Raw genomic sequence first — 25,920 nt, forward strand, 5'->3', positions numbered from 1 at the left:
CTGACCAAAAGCAGAGCTTTTAGTTCCCAAGCTCTTTTGTTTGATGCATCCTTCATGAAATACCTTGAAGAAGAGTGTTGTCTCCTGAGTGTACCCCAGAAAGGTCTGAAAGCTCTTCAGGTTTGAAGTTGGTTCCATGTGTGGTTCAATAATCTGGTTTGTCTTGATGTAAGCTGGTTAAGAGATCATAACAATGGTATTATGATATTATTCAAAGATATACATTGATCCTCTTAGTTATTATTCATGTAGTATTGGTAATGTTCTTTTCTACTTCTACAAAGTTTCAAAATGGAGCTGAGGTCATTTGAGCATCATGATGATTTTCAGTCTGAAACAAAAACATAAACGGCAACATAACAATAAAGGTGGATTTTGTTGCTGCTACTGAGGAGTGGGTGAGCGGCACACAGAGGCCACTGGGTGGCGCTGTTTAAAGCCTTCTAATGTGTTTGTTCTTTAGGTAGTGGATTGATTCTGACAGACACTTCTGAAGGCAGTGAGACACTTCCTGTCTGACCGCTCTAATCAGGACTTATCTCCACAGATGTGATCTAAACTCCACCCGTTCTACCCAGAATGCACTGTTACCAGCACCACACTTCTCTCTTGGTCATCATTCTTCATCGTAAGCATCACTACTTTCATCCTGGTTCAGAGCTTCAGTGATGTTTGACCGTTCCAGCATGATCACCTGGAGACGCTCCACAGAGCTGAGGAGCAACCCTAGCCCTAACTCAAATTCCAATCCGCCTAACCCGATCCCAAACCCAAACCCAAACCCGATCCCAAACCCAAACCCAAACCCGATCCCAAACCCAAATCCAAACCCGATCCCAAACCCAAACCCAAACCCGATCCCAAACCCAAACCCAAAACCGAACCTGAACCCAAACCCTAACCTGAACCTGAACCTAAACCTGAACCCGAACCGAAACCCTAACCCTAACCCTAAACGGTACCCAAACCTTAACCTGAACCCAAACCTGAACCTGAACCTGAACCTGAACCTGAACCTGAGCCCGAATCCGAACCCAAACCTGAACCCGAACCCAAACACGAACCCACACGTCCAGAGGTAACCCTCCAGGGTGAGCGTGAAGAAAAAAATTGCATTTTTGATAGTTTTAAAATTGCAAACCTGACAATATAGAGATGGAGGAGGACAAATGACACTGAAACATACTAATAATTAACTTCTAGTCGTCATGGGGTGTCCTGATCAGCCGGATCCCCACGCCTACACAAAGGTTAACAAATGCTACCATGGGAGTGTCTCCTGGACCATGTGTGGCTTCACACAGCTGTGTTCAGCCGGCAGGTCAGCGCTGGTTCTTCTTGGAACACTGCTTGTTTACCTTTCCATGGAACGTTTCCATATTGATCTAATCAGGTCTTTTTTTTCCCACTTGGCTTCCAATGCAGAACAACGCAGCAGCTACACTCTTATACCACAGGACCATCTCAAAGAGCTCCTGTCGTCCCCCAGCTCCTGTCGTCCCCCAGCTCCTGTCGTCCCTTCTGTCGGACCGAGCCACAGCAGCCCAGAGCTGTCTTTCTGGACCGATCCGTCACCTTGCATAATTCTTGCCTTCCGGTGGAAAGAGGAGTGTGTGGACACACGTGGAAGTCTGACATCACAGAAACCTGACACCATCACACAGGACTGCCCCCCACCCCCACCGCTGTCTCCCACATTGTCTCCCCTCTCCCCAAACTCTTTCTGAGACATTCTTGACTTGTGGATCCACAGGCTTGACCGGACTGGACCACTCTCCCGACCCAGACTGCACCTCTGGTCCTTGGGCGTCCCCACACAGGCCTCTACTTCTGGAGGTAAGTCTGTCCCGTCTCCAGTCGGGCCAGAGTCATGTGGTCCTGCAGGTCCAGGCAGAATGAAGGTGCGCTTAGGAGGAGAGGGCTTTGTTCTCAGAGGTTCTCATGTTCAGGTCGATCAGAGGTTCTCCTGTTCAGGTCTATCAGAGGTTCTCATGTTCAGGTCTATCAGAGGTTCTCCTGTTCAGGTCTATCAGAAGTTCTCCTGTTCAGGTCTATCATTTGAGCAGCTCGCTCCTGGAAGGCTTTCAAAAGTTTCATTAATGCTTTACAGACATAAAGTCATCTAAGTTAGTTAAATGTTATGAAGCTAATTTAGGCAAATTTCAGGTTTTAATACACATTTTATTTTATTTTTTTCAAATTAGTGTTTTGTTGGAAAATCATGAGACTACTGGAGTGTGTCTGTGACGTGACATTTACAGAAATGTTGCGTGTCGGTGGTGTGACATTTACAGACGTGTGTTTCTGATGTGGCATTAGCTCCCACTGAGGAACGGCATCGACTCCTCATGGAACATGTGCTCTGCTTTTATTTTGAAAAGCTTCCAAACATCAGTCACACGTCCTCCGTGTTCATGAACACTGGTTGTGAAACAGCACTCGTCAGAATTCTGCCCTTACAAACGGAGTTTCTCAACTTGTCCCACTTGTTGACATGAGGCCAGAGGTGACGGTTGCTTAAGTGTTGCACGTCCGTGTTGTGTGGCGTGTTGCCTTCGATGTGCAGCTGTCATGTTCCTGCTACAGGTGTGTGAAGATGAATAATCTCAGAGAGGGACACACACACACACACACACACACACACACACACACACACACACACACACACACACACACACAGGTTTGTGAGCAGGTTGAAACAAACAGCTGTTTGTAGCTGTGTTGTTGTTCTAGCTGATGTTGCGTCTATTTAGTCTGCAGTTCCGCCTCGACTGCTTGTCGTGTTCTAAACCCGTTGACTCCAGACAGCTTGAATTAAACCCACATTTAGAACATGGATCAAATAAAACTTCCAGTCCACGTTCAATACTTCAAAGCATTGCCCAGAATCTGTGGATTCTGATTGGTGCTCAGTGTGGGTGGAGCTACCTGCGTCAAGGTGAGGAGATTGATCACGCGGAATCTGACCCTAATCCTCAGTAGCAAGATGGATGGATGGATGGATGGATGGATGGATGGACGGATAGGTAGGTAGGTAGGTAGGTAGGTAGGTAGGTAGGTAGGTACCCAGATAGACAGACAGATAGACAGACAGACAGACAGACAGACAGACAGACGTCCATGTGAGGACTCCTGCTCATGTCTGATGGGACACGTGTGACGGGACACGTGTTGGACACGTGTTGGAGCAGCGAGGTCATCCAGTCTCTTATCAGTGGGGCCACGCTGTGGTTCTGTTGACCTGACGCGTGACACAAACACACACGGTGTGTAGTGTGAGTGGCGAGCCGTTCATTTCACCCTGAGGTGTTTATAACGTATCCCAACTGGGACAAAAACCAGTACTTTTGGAGAGGCGTTCGCTCTACTCGTCCACCATTACAGCGACAAAATGCATTTTTTGATTACTGTTCTGATCTCTTCTCCAATGACTTCTGAAATATGACGAATGAAGTAATTTTGTAATTTGCCAGATGTCCCAGTAAACACCCTATTAGTGGACAAGTGGTAATGCAGGTCAGCAAGAAAGTTCCATGTAGTTGCCTACATGTTCATTAAATTTCGAATCCGGCCTGGTGTCCCCAAAAGTTTTTAAAAGTACCCTAGCTGCAAATGTCCAGTCATGCTTTGGTGTCTTGTTGCTGCCTTGGTTATAAACAATTCAAGTTTAAAAATCCAGTGTGGCTCTAAACGCCAAATTGATCCTCTGCTAACAAAAGGCATTCTCAGCAGAAAAATTAACAGCGTCCTTCGGAGCCTGTGGCCATGGGTACTGCTCGTAATTAGTTGTCTGGAAATGGGGGACAAACCCTTTTCCAACCTGGGACAGGTTAGCTAGTTCAGGGATGGGACGACCAAATCTTCGTTGTCCCCTCTTTTAGCCATAGTGGGCTCAATGGGAGTCACCGTCTTCAACACCAACACCAAACCCAAAAACTAAACTGATCATAACCAACAACAAGTAACAAATCCTTAACACCAGTGATGATATATATATATATATATATATTTATATATATATATATATATATACACACATACCGTTTTTGATGTATATATATATATATATACACACACACATACACATATTTTTTAATTTGTTTATTTATACAGGAAAGGATTAAAAGTAACATAATAAACAATCAGTTACATTAATCGGGCCTAACTCAGTTAAAACTGGTTTACAGCGGGTTCCTGTTCTATAGCACATGAAAGACATCATAAAACAGTCAACAAAACAGACAGCAACACAAAACATTCAAAGAGGCAGGGACTTGAATGAAATATGCACACGTTATGGGTTAGGTTAGTGGTTGCAAGTGTATCTTTCCATCAGGTAGTGTTTATATGTCTGTTTAAAACGTGTAACAGAGGTTATTCTTCTAATATAATATGGTATCACATTCCAGAGTTGGGTATATGTGTGAAAGAATGAGCTATTTTTGTAAGCTGGTACTGGGATAAGTGCTTGGGAGACTGAGTTCCTGTCTCATGTTGGGTCTTGGCACCAGATCAGTGAGTGTTGAAGACGTGTTAATGTTTTGAATCCAATGGTAAAATTTCATAGCCTTTATTATTTGTATAGTTCTGGAAGGTCAAGGCATTAGAATGAGAAAGTGCAGTACAGTGGTGAGTCCAGAGTGGACATTTACTATGAATCTTATAAACTCTATTGTACAGTCTCGCTATTGGCTCAGTAGTTTCCTTTGTGGTGAGGGACCAGATTGGGAGGCAGTAAGATAGTGTTGAAAGAATTCCTGCATGAAGATATGTGTTAGAGACAGTAATGGTAAGACATGGCCTGATCTTGGTATATACGTAGTTTCTGGTTGAGCTTGTTTGTTAAATAATGAACATGATTTCGGTAAGTGAGATGTGAATCAAGAGCTACTCCTAGATATTTATAGGTTTCTGTAATGTATAGCTTATGACTAGCAAAGTGAATTGGGTCTGAGATTAATTTGGATTTCTTAGGTGAGTGGAAGTAGATGCATTTTGTTTTCTTGGCATTAATAGTTAAATGGTTAGCATTCAACCAGTCATGTAGGATACCGAGATCAGAGCAGAGTTTAGAGTTTACAATATTAGGGTCTGGGTCAGAAAGAAAAAGGACAGTCATCGGCATATAGCAAACAATTGGAGTATTTACACACATTTGGAAGATCATTGATGTACAGTAGAAAGAGTAAGGGTCCCAGTATGCTACCCTGTGGAACTCCCATATCACACGTTAAAGGGGACGATGTTACATGATCAATTCTAACCACCTGAGACCTGTTTGATAAATATGAGGAGAGCATCATTACCACAGAAGAAGAAAGTTGGAATGAGCTAAGTTTGTGCGATAAAATCTGATGATTCACTGTATCAAAGGCTTTACAGAAATCAATGAAAATGGCTCCAGTGACATGACCTTTGTTGAGTGAAGTACGTGTTTGTTCAGTGAAAAATAATAATGCAGACATGGTTGATCGTGTGGAATGGAAACCCAAGTCAGCTTGGGTAATTTGTTTTTGGAATTAAGCAGCTTTATATAGTTCAGTCGTACATTTATTTCTGATCTCAATAAATTGTGTTTTATTTTCCGTTTTTGATGATCTATACATTTTACGAGAAAATGCCTTCTGTTTGAGTAATTGCAAGATTTCGGAATTTACCCACGGTAATTTACTCTGCCGAGACTGTACCTTGTATGCAGTAGTACATTTTTTACGTATTGACTCCACTCTTTCATAGAGTTGAGACAGGATTTGTTCTGGGTTTTCTAAAGTCAGTTCATTGCTCCAATCAATATCATTAATTTCGGCATTAAACTGAGGTAGTTGTGAGTTTGGGATTTTTGAGGAAGAACGGCAAGTATGGCTTCTTGAAGGTTTTACAGTTTATATTTATATTTATAGATATATAGTTCAACAGTATATACAGTATATTATATATATATATGCAGCGTGTGTCCATCAGAAGACCCTTCCCTCCATCAGAAGACCCTTCCCTCCATCAGAACTCATCTCCTGATTATGGAACTGCACAAGGTCCCAAACGGTCAGCACCACCCTGGTGTTGCTGTGGCGGTGCATGACGGGTACGTATGAACCCAGGATCGTCACGGTAACAGATGAGGCCGTCGTGACGTTCAGTGTTTGTGGTGATTGTTTCAGGGTCCCATCACAAGAAGAAACGTTCCTGCAGCACAAGGATGGTGGATCCAAACGACCTCAGTTCACGGACGTGAGTATGATGGCGAGTCCGGTTCTCCATCCAGGATGGAACCTTCAACCTGTCCTGGTGACGTGTGCAGGATGTCGTCTGACAGTGAGTCGCTCATGACATCACTGATGACCATCACTCTCTCCTCTTCCAGTTCGAGGGCCACACCTCCTTCGGGATGTCCATCTTCAACCTGAGCAATGCCATCATGGGCAGTGGCATTCTGGGATTGTCCTACGCCATGTCCAACACGGGTATCATCCTCTTCCTGTAAGGACACAACACACACACACACACACACACACACACACACCGCAGCATCTCAGCGTACTGTGGCCCAGCTTCAGTTTCCTTGTGACACACCTTCCTTCTCTAAACTACAGTAATCCCTCGTTACTCGTACGAACATAACTGGTTCAGAGAAGTTGTTTGCGAGTTGAATTGTTTGTAAGTTGTTATTTATTACATTTTAATCTATAACCTTCATTTGATGTCATTTAAATGTCATTACTACTCTAAATATTAAAGTAATGTCATTACTACTCTAAATACTACAGTTTTATTCCCTCAGACTGACCAGAATCAATTACAGGACATTAAAACAACAAACAACAAATAAAATCCTGTAGTACCGTGCTGAATGAATTTTCCTCCTGGAGGGTGTAGAGGCTAAATCCAGCGTTAATCCACTGAGGTTTTCCACCACAGTGACGTGAATGACACGCTGATGTCACTTCCTGGTCATCAAAAGTCAGACACGCCCCTTTATGTTTGATGACTGTTGATTTCATTAGGTTTCTCAGTTAACTCCACCAATAGTTAACATCAACAAGTAAAACATGCAGAGATCAGCGTTAGCGTCAGTTAATGCTTCCAGACAGAAACCTGACCCAGCCAACATTGGGTCCTACATCATTTAGTTCCTACAGGAGGACGACCTGACAACATCAAAACAGGTAAACACAATAAAATAAAATACAGGTACAGCTCATTTTGAGTTCAGTTCTTGATTATACGTTGTTTTTAAAAAAAAGTTGAAAAATAAAATGCAGTTTAAGTCATTTCACTGGACTTAATGTCCATCCACCAGAAATACTGGACTGTAAAATCACTAAAAAACTGATTAAAGCACATATTATATTACCGTAAAATAAATCAGAATAAAAAAATATAATCATATTAAAATACATATATATATATATACAGTATATATAGTTCCAATATCTACCGTTAAGCGTCACTTGTTATTCACATGATCGTTTTAATTCAGATTAGTTTATGGTTAACTTTTGCTCCTAATAATATGAAGAAAAAACTTTTGAAGGAATCCGGCACCAGTTTTAAGATTATCAACACCAGTCAGAGTCAGCTGTTGATGATCCACTGCACAGTCCTTTAGCATGTAGCACGTAGCATGTAGCTTACCTTTGGAGTGAAGTAAGAGGAGGAGGAAGTTACTGTTGTTCAGAGTCAGAGTTGTCATCAGAGAGATGATCACCACTACCACTACCTTCACTAGCCTTTGCTTATCATCATGATAAACATGAAAGTATCCAAGGTAGGAAGCCTGATGCACTGAGATACTAACAGAAACAACAACAGCTAACAACAAGAGGGGGAGACGACGGGGGTTGTGGCAGACAGGAGAACTGCAGGACCAGTCGGATATGTCGAAACACGTTTGTTCTTATCGACAAATGTTTGTAAGTCAAATGTTTGTAAGTTGAGGACTATTAGTATTAAATTGAACTCTTACCAAAACAAATTCATTGTAATTTTGATTCTCTGTAACAGTTTTTATGTCATTTGCATCAGTAAACAATCATCCATTTGCTCTTTAACTGCCCCCTCTGTCAAATTTTAGAACTCTGTGACCCACCAGTCAAAAAACTTGCCCCCTCCTGATCGACTCCATTCATTTTGTTAAGCAGTCCTACAAACAGACTGCTGGCAAAAACACCAAAGCTCCTTCCTAAAGATGGTAAAATAAGGAATAAAATGCTGACTTTCTATTTCAATATCTTTTGTTTTGTTTCACTGAAATCCCAGAATATATCCACAAGAATCCACATGGTTAGGATTAGGACACCAAAAGAACTTGGTTAGGATTAGGACACCAGAAGAACTTGGTTAGGGTAAAGGAATCCTTGTGGTTTGGCTTAAATGAGCTCTTTGCTCATGTCGGGAGACTTGCAGTCTTCAAACCAGCCTTCCACAGGAAAGGGACTGTGATGATCTGGACACATCTGTATCTCCTGCAGGACCCTGCTGACATGTATCGCCTGCCTCTCCTGCTACTCCATCCACCTACTGTTACGCAGTGCTGGAGTTGTTGGTAAGGACTGATTCCGTTTAGCTCTCCTTGTCTCTACATTAGGCCAGTAGTTCTTTATGCATGTCTCCCGTCTGCTTGTTGATAGGGTATTTGTTCTACTGCAGATGTCTGTGTAGGTTCTCAGTTATCTAGTTAATGGTTATCCAAAGGATGGTTCTACTGCAGGTATTCGTGCCTATGAGCAGCTTGGTCTGAGAGCTTTCGGCCAACCAGGGAAGATTGTAGCGGCTATCATCATAACGCTGCACAACATTGGAGGTAAGGCATCGGTTTACACTGGAGGTGTGTGTTTAATGCAGCTCAAAGCATCACATCATGACAACAAGTTATCTCAAGTACTTTCAGGTAGAGCAGGGGGAACACCTGCAGACAGTTCATACTACATGGAAGAAGCCGCTATAGAGGAAATACGGAAAGAGCAAATGTTATTGATAGCACTGATGATAACAGAGGGGGTTGATGATGAGCAGCAGGGAGCGACCGTCCCAGGTCCAGGTTCTGTGTCTCCATGAACAGAATTAGAGAACAAACAACTACAGGGAAGTAAGGAAGTTAATGTGAATAAATAGATGGAGAGGATATGGAGAGGGTGGAGCTCAGCATATCATGGGAGGGATTCCCAGCAGTCTAGACCTATGACAGCAGGGCCTTCTGAGGTGTTAACATGGAGATAGTGTCCTCTGTTGTGTACGAAGCAGCAGGAAGCTGTTTGAACACAATAATGTCAACATATCCAATCACTTCTCTGCTGCGTACGTAATTCTGTTACACTCCTGCCATTAAAGTCCAAAGTTTAAACGCAGCAGGAAGTGGTGGCCCTTCAATCAGGGCCCGCACTCCAAGGCGTGACCTTCCTGAAGACCCGTATGGTGTCTTCCCAAAAATGCCCGACAGCACTCTGATAGGTAATGCTGGATCTTGTGAAGAGTGCTCCAAGTTTTACACTTCCTCTACTCGTGGCAAGGTGTCACGACTTTTGGTGTATTGTTTCACGCTGGGGTGATTGGAGACGGTACAGCAGCTGAGACCCCTGCGATCAGTCCTCATCGGACCGGCTGTAGTCCAGGTATTGGTTTTAGCATCATAATACTCAACAGAATTGATTTTGGGGAAGCCCCTGATGCCCCCCATGACAAACAGCTTGTTGTTAATCACTGCAGTGCCAAAGTAACAGCGGGCATTCAACATGGGGGGTAGTTCATGCCACCGATTGGTCTCTGGGTCGTAGGCCTCAACGCTTTTTAAATCGTCGTTAATGCAGCCACCGAGCTATGAAGACAAAGTAAAATAGTCATGTGAGTGTTTGGGTTCAAATCAAATTTAACATATTGTGTAGCGTGCTAAGAAACTAAGATTGTGAACATGACATGCGTAACGACAACTAGACACCAACAAGAGGACACTGACAGTGCTACCAGATAAAATCAGGTGCTGGCCTCAGTCTAGGTTAGTTCTTTGTTTACTCACCGCAAAGATCCGGTTGTCGTACAAAACGACACATAATCCACTGCGTTTGATGTTCATGCTGGAGAAGTGCGTCCACTGGTCAAACTTTGGACTGTAAAATTCACAACTTTGAAGGCACCTATACCAGTAACGACCAGCACAGACGTAAATCTGGACAGAAAAGGGGAAAAAAAAGGAAGGCAGTCAACAAATATCACTCTTCTTGGCGGAAACCCCAGGAAAGATTCCCTCATTTTCTTCTCTTTTCTTTCATATAATTGACTTCATATTTGTACAAATACAGTAATCCCTCGTTACTCACGGTTAATGTGTTACAGAATCACCCGTGAAAAATGAAATTCCGCGATACAGCGGAATTTATTGTAATTTAAACTTTTATGATCCTCCCCATACTGATACTAAACCACCTTCTATCTGTATTTCCTTTTCCTACACTTTGATATACTGTTTAAAACACTTTTGTGTTTCCTGGGAGTGTGCTGCATTCCGTGAGTCTCACAACGCAGCGCACTCTTAGCCAATAGTATGCGAGTATGGTATCACATGACTTCCTACTATAAATCCGCGATTTAGTGAAGCAGTGCATCTTGAAGTTCGAACAAGCGAGGGATTACTGTATTGAATAACCTCTAGCATATAGTCTAGTCCACAGATATTTGAATTAACAGCTAACAATGTTTCCTGTCAGCATGAGAACAACTCCAGAGCTATTTCCAACTACTCTGTACCTTCACTCACCTTGTTATTGAATGCTGCACAACCGGCGTGACTTCTCTTATGATGCATAGGTGCAATTGGCCTCCATTGGTCCGTCTCAGGTCTGTAGCGCTCTGCAGTGTTCAGGGAACGTTTCCCATCACCCCCTCCTATTGCATAAATATATCCATCCAAAACAGCGACACTCACACCACAGCGGCGGTCATTCAATGGTGCTGCTTCAAGCCAAACGCGTCTGTTCACATCAAATTTGCGCACGCTGTTCCAAGACTCCTTCCCGTCATCGAAACCAATGCAGTAGATAAACCCATCATGGTAGACAGTGATATGACAGCAATGAGGCTTTTCCTGATGATCTGTAATGTCCAACCAGCAATCAGCACGGTCATCGTAAACCTCGATGATGTTAGTCCTACTATTGGTATTCCAGCCCCCAATAGCAAAAATGATGGCATGAGGTAAACGAGGACGAGCAGCGAGGTCAGAGCAAAATCTCCTGGGCGGTGCGGCATGGGACAGCTGATTTTTGAGTCGCAAGACGTCATCTAGAATTTGCACACACTGAGTGTTGTTGCTCAAATATGGATCGTTCATTAGAGTCTTAATGTCGTCTGTACTGCTCAACGCCAGCCGAGCCTACAGAGGAAACAGAACAGAGTTTGAATGGAACAGATGAAATTGTGATAATCCAAATTTTTGTTAAAGACACCAACAATAAAAACTAGCAGTTTCTGTCTGATACGACTTTTAACTTTAGAAATGTTTTAGTAATAACAGGGCTCATCACAAAACTAAATGACAAAAATATATTTTTGTTACTTTATCCTGATAAAATGTAGTTTATCTACAGGTGTAAAAGCACCCAGGTAACCTTATAATTTAATTATTTTTTCCTGTAAAAGACAAACCAACTACCGAGCCTGAACATTTAAATGAAGCATAATGACAGAAAGTCATCTTACCTTTGACAAGAGTGCAGGTAAATGTGAGGTTCTTTGCTCAGGTGCATGGTTGATCCACCTAACGGCGGCCTCATACACGGTTTTCTCCTCGTCCACATTGAGCTCATCACTATCAAGGATGTAAGTGAGTTCCTGCAAACTAAGCTCCAGGAAGTCCTTGCTGGAAACAACCTCCTCAAACCTATTCAGTAACAGGAAGTGAGCCTTGTGCAGTACTCGAGGACCTAAGATGGTGAACCGACAAACACCAATGCAGTTCTCTGGAGTGAGATTCTTTTCCAGGAAGTTTCTGCATACCTCTAGAATGCCAGTTACAATCAAATAGTCAGCTGCTATAAGCAGATCTTGTATGTTGTCTTTTCTCACAGAGACAGAACCTCTGTATGCAAACTTAATGATGATCTTCATCGCCTTTGCAGACACATCTGGTATGGTGAAATGTGTTCTATCGCCTGCGTGTCGGCAGAAAAGGGCCCTGCGAATAAAGAAAAGTATTTAGAACCAAGATAGTCACAGACTGCAACATCCTACGACACCCCTGAATTCAAAATTTTACCCTGACCTTACTTGCATAGGTCAAAGATCAAAGCTAGTGCAATGACCTACTTTCATAGATCAAAGCACTAGCTATGATCTATGGTCATTACTCAAACTAGCCTTCTCCCTCGCCTTTTTATCTTATCCGATTCCTGATTGAAGATATTTGATGGACGAACGGACGGACGAACGGACAAACACACGAACACTGACAATTACTCTCGGGACCAGTGAGCCCCAGGTCACAGATCAATGATTAACCTGGTAGTCGTGTCAGCTGATCTACAGCCAGATGTTCATGACACATGGGTAAAGACAGGAGCTGAGCTGTCAGCTGATCACCACCTGGTGGTGAGAGTGATCAGGGTGTGTGAGAAGATGAACTACAACTCTATCAGCTTACATTGATAATCAATAAGTTACTCACTCAAAGTATGGACTGCATTTACACATGATGACCCTGTGAACATTAAAACCAACACCCCCAGCACAGATGACTGCGTCACATGAAGGGTCCACAGCTCGTCTTAATCTTGGCATTTTTGAATTATTTTCTATTACAATACCAACAGCTGCTTGTTTAAACTGTGAACGGGTTTATATAGTGAGAAGGTCAGAGATGTAAGAGGTGATGAAATGAAAGACATGAAAGCTCTGATGTCTTCATCAAAGTGGGATGACAGCTATGACAAGTTTAATGTCTAGGTTTAGGGAAATAACACAGCTGTCATTATAATGGCTGTAAATTAGTTGGTAGCTGAACGTCTGTAACAAAGGCCACAAATCAAAGAGCAGAGATCATCCTCAGTCTGGCTTTGATCAGCCTGCATAATTTACAATAGTGATAATCTTCTTTTCCTTTGGTCTTTTCCCTTCAAGGGTTGCCACAGCCAATCAGCATCCTCCATCTAACCCTGTCTTCTGCATCCTCTTCTCTCACACCAACTACCTTCATGTCCTCTTTCACTACATCCATAAACCTCCTCTTTGGTCTTCCTCTAGGCCTCCTGCCTGGCAGTTCAAAACTCAGCATCCTTCTACCAATATATTCACTATCTCTCCTCTGGACATGTCCAAACCATCTCAGTCTGGCCTCTCTGACTTTATCTCCAGAACCTCTAACATGTGCTGTCCCTCTGATGTACTCATTCCTGATCCTATCCTTCCTGGTCACTCCCAGAGAGAACCTCAGCATCTTCATCTCTGCTACCTCCAGCTCTGTCTCCTGTCTTTTCCTCAGTGACACTGTCTCTAGACCAAACAACATCGCTGGTCTCACCACAGTTTTGTACGCCTTTCCTTTCATTTTAGCTGAAACTCTTCTATCACACATCACACCTGACACTTTCCTCCTCCACCCGTTCCATCCTGCCTGGACACGCTTCTTCACCTCTTTTCCAAACGTCTCACCTGTGCTGACAGCAGTGACGTTAGTTTGGACAAGCAGAAAATGTCAAACCTTATAGTAGAACACGCCTTCATGCACAGGGACCTCCGAGTCATAGCATTTCTCTGTCCCCATCGTATCAACGGGAGCATCACGGCTGCTGCTCATCTGACGGACTCATCCCAGCTGCTTCTTCCAGTCCGCAGGCTCTAGGCGCGAGGTGGCAACAATCTTGCCAAAGAGGGTGTCCACATTCCCAATGAATGCAGAGAAATGGAACATTTTTCAGCCAAATTGTCCCAAAGGCTTTCAAGCCCCATGGGGCGCCATTCAGACATCTTTACCGATAGGATCTGAGGTGGACGAGAGACTGGTCCAGACACCCAGGGCCTCCATCACTGCTTTCACATTTGATGATGCTTTGGCTCCAGTGCAGTTGGTTCCATGACTCAGGTACTTGATGAAGGTCTGGAAATCTTTCATTTGCCTTAGATTATACTCCTCCACTCATTGCTGTCCATCTTTGTATGGAACAGGTAATCCAGGTAGCGCTGGACACATGGTTCAACTGAAGAGCCATGTAGAGGAGATAGATGTTGGGAATGTTTCAGAGCGACATAACGTCAGTAGAAATCCTTTGATTCATGTTCAGTTTCAGATGTGTCACTAAGCCAGCCTCGTCCTTCATTGTCATGCCGTCATGAATAGAGTTCAGAGACTGTGAGTGTTGGACTGTTTCCTGGACTGGTCCACACAGGACGAATCTGGTTCTGTCTTCTGTCATCTTTCTTACCACAGTCTCAGAAGTCTAGTCCATAGATCTAGTACATCAGCACTCTGATGCCTTTTGGTTGGCTTGTTTGATCAGCGCACAGAAACTACTGCTTTACAAAAAGCTTGGTTGATGGGTAAGGTTCGGCCCAGGAATTATTCCTTTACATTATGGTGTTGATGTGGGTAAACGGATTGATTTATGCTGAAACAAATAGGTTTGACAGTGTTCTCCATTGGGTAACTAGGTGACCAGTAATCTACACTAATAAACACTGCTTTTCCCTCCCATGCAGCCATGTCTAGTTACCTGTTCATCGTTAAGTCTGAGTTACCACTGGTCATCCAGGCTTTCCTCGGTCACACGTCCAGCTCTGAGTGAGTACCGCTAACAACAAGTGTAACAAATAGCATGCATGATGTTTAGCTAAAAGGCTAAAATAAGCACTTTTACTGGCTTGTGGAAATCTTGATCAGGATCAATATGAACATGACCAGATAATCATTGCCAGATTTTTTTTTTCTCCAAAAACATTTTGCGGCCTCAGCTCCATTTCTATTGATTTTGGACGACAGCCCTTATGGGTCCCAAAATTTCTGAGAGTGAAATATTTCTCTTCCATTAGAATAACCCAATTAAGTAATGAGGACACTGAAGATTCATATGAACCAAGATGTTTTATTGTTCCTGTAAAATACTGAAAATAAAGGAATCTTTGTCACCTCACTGTCTTGCCTAAAAGTCTTTAAATCTTAAATGATGACTTCAGTAATGATAAAAAACCATGTTATACTATGAAGCACATCTGAGCCTCTTTCTCTGAAGGTTCACACCAAGCAATTATGTCCATGTTGTGCAGTTAACAATAGAATTGTCGACAGAGTGAAGGTAAATGTTGGGTTTGTCCTTGGTGGAGCATATCCTCATGGGCAACAAGGAGCCCAATGATGACAGCAGTGGCAGGTAGAGTCCAGCACTTGGTTATAGGGGACAGGTAAGGAAAAGAAAACCAGAGTTTAGTCTAACCTACGACTGAGGGCTCTTTAGTGTTGTTGAGGACTCCAGTGGTTTGCCTAATGGGGCATTGTGTCATTAGCATTAGTGAAACTCCGAGTGAAGGTTCACTTCATTTGGAGTTTGAAGCCTCAAGACTCTTTAAATTTAGCATTGCTCTCTTCAAAATGATAAAATCCCATATGTGTGAATTCAAAGAGGATTTTCATGAGGTGAATGACCTCCTGTCACAGTGAACAATTAATGATTAGTTCATATAGATCTGCAATGTTTGTACATTAGGTGGTTCTTATTCTGACCACTTCTTAGAATGGTTTTATGAGGGGATCATCAATTGCTTTGAGTCAGTGAGAGCTGAAGGTGACAGAGTTGAAGATGCTGCCTTTTCCATTGGGAACCAAGAGGATGGACTGGATTAGGAATGATCACGTCAGTGAGTTGGTTCAAGCATCTGCAGAGAAGGGGTGAGGGGTAAATTAGAAGGGAGATGAGGGAGGATTTGTTCAGTTTGCACTGAAACACTGATTCTCACATGTTAATATATCATAAATATAATACAAAGTGAATTCAACCCAAATACATTTTTGACTCTGGAGATATCTCGGTATATTGGTATATCTGTTATTTTGACTCTGTCCTTTCATGAGACAACTGATATCTCTGTTGATATCTTGTGTTTCTGCTTTACTGTATCCAGTGACTGGTTCATGAATGGAAACTACCTCATCATCATCGTCACATTGTGCATCATCCTCCCACTGACGCTGATGAAACACCTGGGTATGTCCCTCAACCTATCAACACTTAAAGCTTGATTCCAGGAATGCTTTACAAGCCAATCAGTAGTGACATTATACAAGTAGCTGCTGACAGGTAAAGTGAATAACTTCACATCACTCAATAGGTGGGATTTATGAGTCAGGAAGTGAATAATTTGGCCTGTAAGTTGGATAAACGGTCTAGCATCTGATCGACTTTGAAGAGAACCAGTTGTAAAGTCTAGAGTCCGGACCACTTGGTGAGAGAACCTTGTCCTGGTCTTCAGTAGTTTGTACCATCAAAACCTGGTCTTGGGAAGAACAACTGCTGAACCATGAACAGAGTCGTAGGCATCCAAGACTCACAAGGGGGGTGAAGGCGTACGCCAATCTGATGGAACAGTTAACACAGGAGACAGTGCTGAAAGGGTTCATGCTGGGTCCAAAGAAGGGGTCAGAACACAGGTGATCAAAGCTTTCTGCAGACCAGTCAGATTGCCCATAATGCATCTGGTTACTGCCAGAATTACCGTTAATAGACAAATGAGCACCAGAACTGGACAACAGACCAATGGAATGATTTGAAGAACACAAGAGTGACTTTATGGAGTTGACGAGGCCTCTAGCTGCCTGGATCTCAAACCAACTTAGCATTTATTGGATTTCCTGGACACACAAGCCAGATCCAGGAAAGCTCCGCCTCACCCTGACCATGAAACAGAACACTGTCATCGGTCCAAAATGGTCCAACCGTTTTGGACCGATGCTTTGAAGGGTTTGAAGGGTTGGAGCATTTGTAACACATTATTATGCAGGTGGTTGTAATACTACAGGCTATTTGGTCCAGTTTTTGTGTAAGGCCATTAATTATTTAAGGTCCAAGCTTGTTTTCTCATACAGTACAAATTATTTTAATAAAGCTTTCTCAAAAATGTCAGTGTTTTTTTCTCCCCTCTCTTGTTGCCGCAGGATATCTTGGCTATACAAGTGGATTTTCTCTCTCCTGTATGGTCTTCTTCCTCTCTGCGGTGAGTCTGGTACAAATAGCTCTAGAAAAAAAACACATGTTGTATTGGATTGGTGTGTGCATCTAAAGAAGGTGATGAGTTCTATTGTTTTTTGCTCAAAACGTAAACCTTTAGCCACAGTGGTAATCACTAGATTTTCCAAAATTAAAAGTGAACACATGTAAATAAATAATGAATGCATAATTAGCTCAGAAAGTAGGTGAAGCAATACTTAAAAGCTGTGATGTAAAAAATGTTGCATGTAGTGATGAACACCCAACTCTGCACCATTTTAGCCTCTTTCAGCTCTGTTTTTCTGTCCAGGTCATAACATCAGTCTCTTTGTGTTGTGTTCAGCTTCAAAGCGGTGAAAATTTGTTCAGCAGCAAATAGTAAACAGACAAGAGAGAGTAGCTGGTAAACACAGTGGAACAGGACCAATAAAGGGCTAACAGGCTCACTGGTAATGACTGATAGCACCGTGACATTCACAAACAAGGACAGGGCAAGGTTCACGATTCTGTCAAACACACTGTGGGCTTGAGGTCAAATCACTGGTGCGTATTTTTTGGTCCCAGGGATAACTTACAGCATCTTCATGCAGGTGCCAGTTTATGAGAATATGAAATCATTATTTTATAACAAAGGGAAAGGAGTGCAAGAATAAATATTTCAGAACGTCATAAATATTTCATAACTTAAGTTCTGTTCTTAAGTTACCTGGCCAATCAAAAACATACACAGCATTTCATTGGACAAGCTTTCAGCTTCCACAGCTTTCATTGTGGTGCCCAATCCCAGTGGCGTTTAATTAGCCAATTATCTCGAGCCAGATTCATGTGGGTTTGTCACCAACATGTCGTACTGTTGAGTTGATTCTCAAAGGGGTTAGGGGATTTTGGGGGTCAGTCCATGGGTGAAAGTCACCTCTGATGCTCCTTTAACATCTCCTTCACATGTTGAGCCCAATGAATAGTGACTGTGTTGTACCCATGCCATCAAGGTACAGTGTGCCCTTGCACATTCGCGCATCAACCCACCCAACTTCACCTCACTGCGGATTTTTGGTATGGAGTTACATGATACCGTACACGCATTCTATTGGCTAACAGCATCCGAAATTGTGCTCTGTTTTATCATTCTCAGACTTTTGTGAGACACAAAAGAGCTTTAAACAGTCAATAAGAGTGTGAGAAAAGGTAGTACAAATAGAAGGTGGTTAATATCGGTATGGGGAGGGTTCATAAACTTTTAAATTTCCATAAATAAAACAGGTTGCGATTCCGATCGCGGATCCCTTAATCGCCTGTGGTTCCCAGAACACATTCACCGCAAAGAACGGGGGCGCACTGTACATCAAATCCATTGAAAGCTGGTCATTCAGTTTAATCAGGGGGTCAGTTAGCCTCATTTTTAGGCATCATGGGTACATCACTCCACCTCAATACCCCATCACTCTCAAAGAGAATAAATCTGAACTCATCAGACCACATAACCTTTTTCACGTGCTTCAGAACCCAATCACTAGACTCCTTGGAAAATAGAAGACTTTTTTTTCCGAATTAGTGTAACTGAAAAGTTATTTTCTTATGGCTATAAAGCTGCTCATTCCAAATTTCTGTGGTTGCCTTTGTTTTATTTACATGGAAACCTCCCTATGAAACACAGCCGTGGGTTCAATTGTACATTTTTTATTATTTTTTTCAACATAATAATGTTTATCCAGCGAAAGGCTCTCGTCTATTTGCTTGGTTAAATCCGGGCGGTGACATATTTTGGTCAGGCAGTGTTGAAACACTTCCTTTGGGTGTGTCCTATTAGGGGTCGTCATAGCGCGTCATCATTTTCCTTTTTTAGATAAATGCGTGTAGTTGTTTTTTATGCTGGATGCCTTTCCTGCCAGAACAATCTCCATTTATCCACGACCAGTTGACACTAGGGCTGCATGATAATAATCAGATGTAGCATGGAAATAGCTATAATGTACATTACACACCACCAGCAACTGAACATGCATCAATATGTACTTCACTATGACTTACCAGTCTGACCAGTCTGATAGCCATCAAGCAACAACTGAGCGTTCAGGAATAAACGTAAATCCACTCAGACTAAAGTCATCCACAATGACACGGCCAACATACAATGAGATTGGATCTAGCCATGAAACTTGGTCACTTGTTTGGTTACTTGGTTGGTTCCTTTGTTTCTTTGTTGGTTCCTTTGTTGGTTCCCTGGTTGGCTTCTTGGTTCCTTAGTTGGTTCCTTGGTTGGTTCCTTGATTTGTTCCTCGGTTGATTCCTTGTTTGGTTCCTTGGTTGGTTTTCTTCGTTGGTTCCTTGGTTTGTTCATTGATTCCTTGGTTGGTTTCTTGATTGGTTTGTTGGATGGTTTCTTGGTAGTGCCTTATGATTCAGCAATTTGGCCTGTTTCTTTGTCAAAATGACAATGTGTCCTTCTGTGTACATACAGATGCCTGAGTTCTCGAGCGCTGTACCCTGTACTTTTATCATTTTATTTGTTTCTTCTTATTAACAGTTGTGCAGTACACTGTCATGGTCTCCCATCAATCCAGCCAGATTTCTTTGGGAACATGTAGGAAAATGCAAGTTTGTTTGTCTCAACATTTCTGTCAGCTTCAAATGACGTTTGGGTGATAGTGTGATACGTTTGCTATTTAGGAAGGCTGTCACTGCATGGTTACTATGATTATGAGATTGTGTCTCATCTACTTTCAGCTTGCGTGACATGGGATCAGTTCCCTTTACTTTAGTTGTGAACACCTGCCGCAGAGTGAGCCATATATATTCATCAGCTATTTCAGCTAGGGGTGTGTCATTTTCTAATTTGTCAGTTCCTGCTTCTCCTTCAATGTCTTGTAACTCTCCCGAGTCAAATCTACTTTGATAGCATTTCTGAAGTCCCTAAAAAAGACCTCAAATGTGTCCTGATGCGATGTCAATGAAGGAGACAAGCCATGCTGCTCTCCCTTGTCATGGTGATGGCAATTTAGATCTAATATGTTCTGCATCAGAGAGAGTGAAGAGAGCATATTTGTGACCTATTAGTCCTCGCCCGCCTCTTTGGGTTTGGTCGACAGTTGCATGATGTGGTTCTGTATTCTTGTAATTTATAATTGTTTTTTTGCTTTTGGTCTTGCCGAAATTCTTTCCCTAATTGCCTTTTCACTTTCTTCAACATCCTCTTCAATGTCTTCCTTATCAACTTTCTTTTGATCTAGTGACCTTCCAACAGGGACCGCTGATATCCCTTCCCCCTCACTTTCAACTTCTGCTTCTCTTCGTTGTCTTACTTCTTTCATTTACTTTATTAGTCTCAACATCTCATGCTCCACTCTCTCTCTCTCTCTCTCTCTTCTCTGTCTCTTGCTAATGTTGCTAATTCAAATAGTTTGATGTGCATCATCTGTTTCTCCATCCACTTCTGTTTTTAAGACTACCTCTTTTAAATGCCACAGGGCTTGTTGATTAGCTGGACTAGCTGCGACATTTGTCGTTGATGACTTATTGTGTGTTTGTTGTAACATCTCTTGAACCTGGACATAAGGATTGTGCTGTTGTACAGTTCCTAGTTTGAGTTGGGATGTTCCTGAATGGATTGTCACCCTTGTTTTCAAATAAATCTCATTCTTATCTTTATTAAAACTGTTGTCCCTAGTCATGGGTTCTGACTGCCCTCGGAGGACTCTTCCCTTGCCAGCCACAACGTCACACAAAGGACCTGAGGTTGTGTTTTGCTCTTTTCTACACAATCTGAAGGAAATACAATCTTAGACCACACCCCGAGGGGATTTCAAATCATCTTCCATTTTTCCCAATTTCTTTCTGTTCACGGTTTTCTCAAAAGCTGTTTTAAGACTTGTTTGAAATGCTTCATATTTTCTTTCTTTTATTTTTATTGTTTATTATTTGTTGGTCTCAGATCAGAAAACAGTCCCGTGAGACCTACTGCGATAAGGTTTACAGACCATTTATTCAATCTTTCAATAGTTAAATTCGGTTGTTTGGTTGAGTTTGGTTGATTTTAATATTGGCAAGCTTGCATAACAATTCACCCCAGGTGCCTGATGTTGACTTGGCGGACGCATTTTATGAATCTCTTCCCCCTCAAATTCTGCCATTTTGATTAGTCAGCAGTTATCTGACGTCTTGGCACTCGGACCCCACCTAATTCCTATTTTCTCACATTTTTCCAAGAACAAAAACTTAAGACTTTGGCCATCTAGACTGTGCCCCATGTGCTAGAAATACAAATTTATGTTGTATGTTTGGACTTTAAACCTTGATTTGGTGCTTTTAACTTATGTTACCTAATTTTATTGATTGGAGGCGAGGGGTTCCTAACGCTTTTTCGCCTTTTTTGACTCTGAATTATTCTCTGGTCGATTAAAGGCATTATGTGAGAGGCCGAAACTTTGTCATTGAAATACACACAAGTACGTTCACAATGACGTGGCAGTCTGTAATGAAGCAGCCAAAGACCCAGCGGTCTGTGTGGTGAGTAAGCGTGAAAACAGTGTCCTGCCGGAACTAACTGGTAAATAACAGGAAACAAAAACAACACATTACTTCAGAAGCGTCCAAAGAGAATCAAACAGTGTGTTGTTTTTTAGCTCCTGACACTTCCTCTGTCACACCAGGTCATCTACAAGAAGTTCAACATCGCCTGCCCTCTGGAGGTGTTTGGTAACCACTCTGTAAACCACACCGTCATCCTGGAGGACTCGTGCTCCGCCAAGTTCTTCACCATCAACCAAGAGGTTGGGCAGGAACTCTCTCAAACACAGAACACCTTGTGCATTCAAACTGTTCTTTGACTATACACTGGTCTGGCATGAGCTCCAAACCCATGTACAGTTGGGAACTATTTGTAGAAGCCAGTTCAAAGTCCACCTCAAAGACAACAACCAGGTCTCTTGATTTTCAGACAGCATATGCCATCCCCATCCTGGCTTTCGCTTTTGTATGTCACCCTGAAGTGCTTCCTATCTACACGGAGCTGAGCAAGTAAGTCACACATCACACAGTCGGACACCCACAGTACACACACTTCCTCTGAAACAACGGTCCCCAACCATTAGGTCACAACCAAGGACCAGGCGGCGGGCCATTAGGTACCGGTCGGATTAAAGTCTGTTCTGGATTAAAGTCAAGGCAGAATATCCTGAGATCCCGTAAAGCACTGAAACCCTGCTTCCATTTCCAACCTCCTGTCTTTGTGAAGTGAGATTTTCTGCAGGGACCAAACCAAACCAAACTACAGAATCGACCGGACGTCCAGAACGCACTTCTGGTGTCATTGTCTCCATCACCCCTAGATGGGACTCGCTGGTTGCAGAGAAACAAGTTCAGGGCTGCACCAATTCTCATTATTATCAGTAAAATGAATTGTTTGTTCTGCTGGGGGGCCGTGGGTTGGACATGAGCTCTAGAGCAGTAACCATGTTTCTGTCTTACTTTCATGTACGCTGGGTTTCTATGGACTGTATGTAGAACTATGTGTCTTGTTCCCCTGAAGCCCAACCAAGAGAAGAATGCAGACTGTTGGCAACGTTTCCATCCTGGGCATGTTCATCATGTACTTCTTCACCGCTGTGTTTGGTTACCTGACCTTCTACGGTGAGGTCACGGCCCTTCATTCCAGCTGCAGCGTACTCCTGAATGACGGCAGAGACACGTCTCATATTCTGTGTGTTTGTGTGTGTGTGTGTGTGTGTGTGTGTGGTGTGTGTGCGTGCGTGTGCGTGTGCGCGTGTGTGTGTGTGTGCGTGCGTAGAAAACACTGAAGCTGAGCTGCTGCACACCTACAGCCAGGTGGATCCGCTGGACACCCTCATCCTGTGTGTCCGGCTGGCCGTCCTGGTGGCTGTCACCCTGACCGTCCCTGTGGTCCTGTTCCCTGTGAGAACATTCATGAACGTCTCACACACACCATCTCACCTGACTTACCTTTAGTTTTATTAAAGACAGTTAGAAAGCTAGGCAGATTTCAATGAAGTCGACATTAAAAAAAGACGTCTCTAGAGAAGGGAGGGTAAAAACAGACGTTGGAGGGTCTAAGCTGCTTCAGAGCCCTTGTGTTCATTTACATCACTTGTACAAATTACTACACTTACTGCACTTATTAGCGTATAGTAAAGGCCTTCAGGCCAGCACTCATACCAAATGAAATGTTAACGTATGTTACATAAATTCAACATTAAATTAACAATAAATTCGAAGAAATTTTCTTTGAAATTATTGATCAATATGTAATTTGACCAAGATTACAAGTTAAAGGTTAAAACTCAAGAGGATATTTAGCCCATTGTTCTGAGTAAATTAATGCCTGAAACCTTGATCTAGCGTCATGCATGTTCACACGTGTTGCCGTCAGATCCGGCGTGCCCTCCAGCACCTGCTGTTTCCTGGAAAACCATTCCACTGGCTCCGTCACATCGCCATCGCCCTGTGTCTGCTGTTTGCCGTCAACTTGCTGGTCATCCTTGTTCCCAACATTCGAGACATTTTTGGAATTACTGGTGAGATTTCAGTGTATTTTGAATAAATTACTGTGTTTTTGAACACTTTTTTGATTTAGTAAGACCAACACTCCAATAGATGTCAGTACTTACCCTAACCCTGACCCTGACCCTAAACCTTAACCCCTAGCCTAACTCTAACCCTAATTCTAACCCTTACGCTGACCCTAAATCTTAAACCTAACCCTAACTCTGACCCTAATTCTAAACTTAACCCTTACCCATGACCCTAGCCCCAACCCTAACCCTAACCCAACCCTAACCCTGACCCTGACCCTAACCCTAACTCTAACCCTAACCCTAACCCTGACCCGGACCCTTACTCTAACCCTAATCATAACCCTGACCTTAACTCTAACTTTGACCCTAACCCTAACCCTGACCCTGACCCTTACTCTAACCCTAATCATAACCCTGACCTTAACTCTAACTTTGACCCTAACCCTAACCCTGACCCCTGATCCTAGCTGTAACCCTCTAGCTCTAACCCTAACCCCATAACCCTAACCCTAACCCCGACATCTACCCTAAACCTTAACCCTAACACTAACCCTAACCCTAACCTTAACCCTAATGTGCGCACAGAGCAAAAAAATGACTGAAGTTAGACCCTTAATGTTTACCACATTGATGCAGACGACATATAAGAATATCACCAGATGTCAACAGCCAGATCAAACGATCCAATCACTGGTTCACTGCTGCTCTCCTGTCTCCAGGGGCAACCACTGCTCCCTGTCTGATCTTCATTCTTCCTGGACTGTTCTACATCCGCATCATCCCCCCAGAACAAGAGCCCATGAACACCAGACCAAAGATCCAGGTGGGCCCATGTCTCCGCTTGAGTGAAGGGGAAGGGGGGGGTGTTGAAGGTCATATGATGCCAGGAGAACAGTAGGTGGAGTCATTCTGTTCTGATTGGTCTTCTTTGGTTTTCAGGCTGCGTGTTTCACAGCCCTGGGTTTCTTATTCATGACCATGAGCCTAACGTTCATCGGACTCGACTGGGTGACGGGAGAAAAGAGAAGTCTGGGCGGCCATTAAAGTGAAATCTGTGGAAGGTTTGGAACCAACGGCCCATTGCTGCACCCCCTCCAGTCAGTCCTCTGAACGGAACCATGATTCAACCTCCTGCAGGAAGCCTCGAAGCCTCGGTGGAACTGTTTAATAATCGTAAGGACAATCTGCTGCACCACAGTGACAAGAGGAGCCCACTGGAGAACCAGGACCAAACGGAAGTGTTCTACGGAGCAACATGAAGAGCTGACTGACATGTTGATCTAATCCTAAATACCATTTGTCTTTACAAAGGCTGAAAGTATTGTTTAAAAACTGCAATGTTAAAGTTATATTGGTGAAACACCAGAGTGCAAAAGCATGTTTCTATCAATAAAGTTTGAACGAAATGTTCATAGTTCTGGATGACACAGCTTTTCAAAGTAGATCCCACCCTGGTGTTTCATGACATGGTCCAATTATTACTGTTCATCTGTCAGCACTATTGTACGCTGTGACATATAGATAGATACTTTATTAATCCCGGAGGAAATTGCATATACACAACCGTAACCCAACCCTAACCCCAACCCCAACCGAAAACCTTATCATAAACCCAAACCTAACCATAGGCCCAACCCTAACCCAATCCTAAATCAACCCTAACCCCAACCCTAACTCTGACCCTAACCCTAACCCCAAACCTAACCCCTACCCCAAACCTAACCCAACCCTAACCCCAACACTATCCCTAACCCTAATCCCAAACCTAACCCCAACCCCAAACCTAACCCCACCCTAACCCCAACACTATCCCTAACCCTAACCCCAAACCTAACCCCAACCCCAAACCTAACCTTAACCCCAACACTATCCCTAACCCTAACCCCAAACCTAACCCCAATCCCAAACATAACCTAACCTTAACCCCAACACTATCCCTAACCCCAATCCTAATCCTAACCCAAACCCCAAACCTAACCCTAAACCATTTGACTGTCAGAATTTATTGTATTTATTGTATGAATTTGTTGTGATGAGGTGTTTAGTTGAATCTTTGGACGGGGACACCAACCAGAGGCTTCTACCCTTTTTTCGGTTGTTGTTACAAATGAGATGAAGGTGGTGAAGACTGTTGTAATATGTCCAAAAAAATAAAGAAATAAAAAAAACCCTAACCCTAACAGTTCTAGTCCTGACCCTAACCGCTAACCCAACTC

The 25,920-nt window shown here is 43.0% G+C and overlaps 1 protein-coding gene across 1 annotated transcript; it reads left to right on the plus strand.

Annotated features, from left to right (window-relative positions):
* The first annotated feature begins 1,450 nt into the window (after positions 1–1,450).
* On the plus strand, positions 1,451–25,471 carry slc38a5b (solute carrier family 38 member 5b). Its single transcript, XM_068327727.1, has 16 exons — positions 1,451–1,836; positions 5,948–6,082; positions 6,159–6,228; positions 6,362–6,477; positions 8,469–8,542; positions 8,708–8,800; positions 14,680–14,761; positions 16,096–16,178; positions 17,126–17,184; positions 21,824–21,943; positions 22,111–22,190; positions 22,702–22,802; positions 22,960–23,084; positions 23,560–23,704; positions 24,424–24,527; positions 24,644–25,471. Exons 2-16 carry the CDS (start codon positions 6,018–6,020, stop codon positions 24,746–24,748), a joined length of 1,422 nt encoding a protein of 473 aa, XP_068183828.1. The 5' UTR covers positions 1,451–1,836; positions 5,948–6,017; the 3' UTR covers positions 24,749–25,471.
* The last annotated feature ends 449 nt before the right edge of the window (positions 25,472–25,920 follow it).

This window comes from Antennarius striatus, chromosome 2, assembly GCF_040054535.1.
Source record: "Antennarius striatus isolate MH-2024 chromosome 2, ASM4005453v1, whole genome shotgun sequence".
NCBI classification, from domain to species: Eukaryota; Metazoa; Chordata; class Actinopteri; order Lophiiformes; family Antennariidae; genus Antennarius; species Antennarius striatus.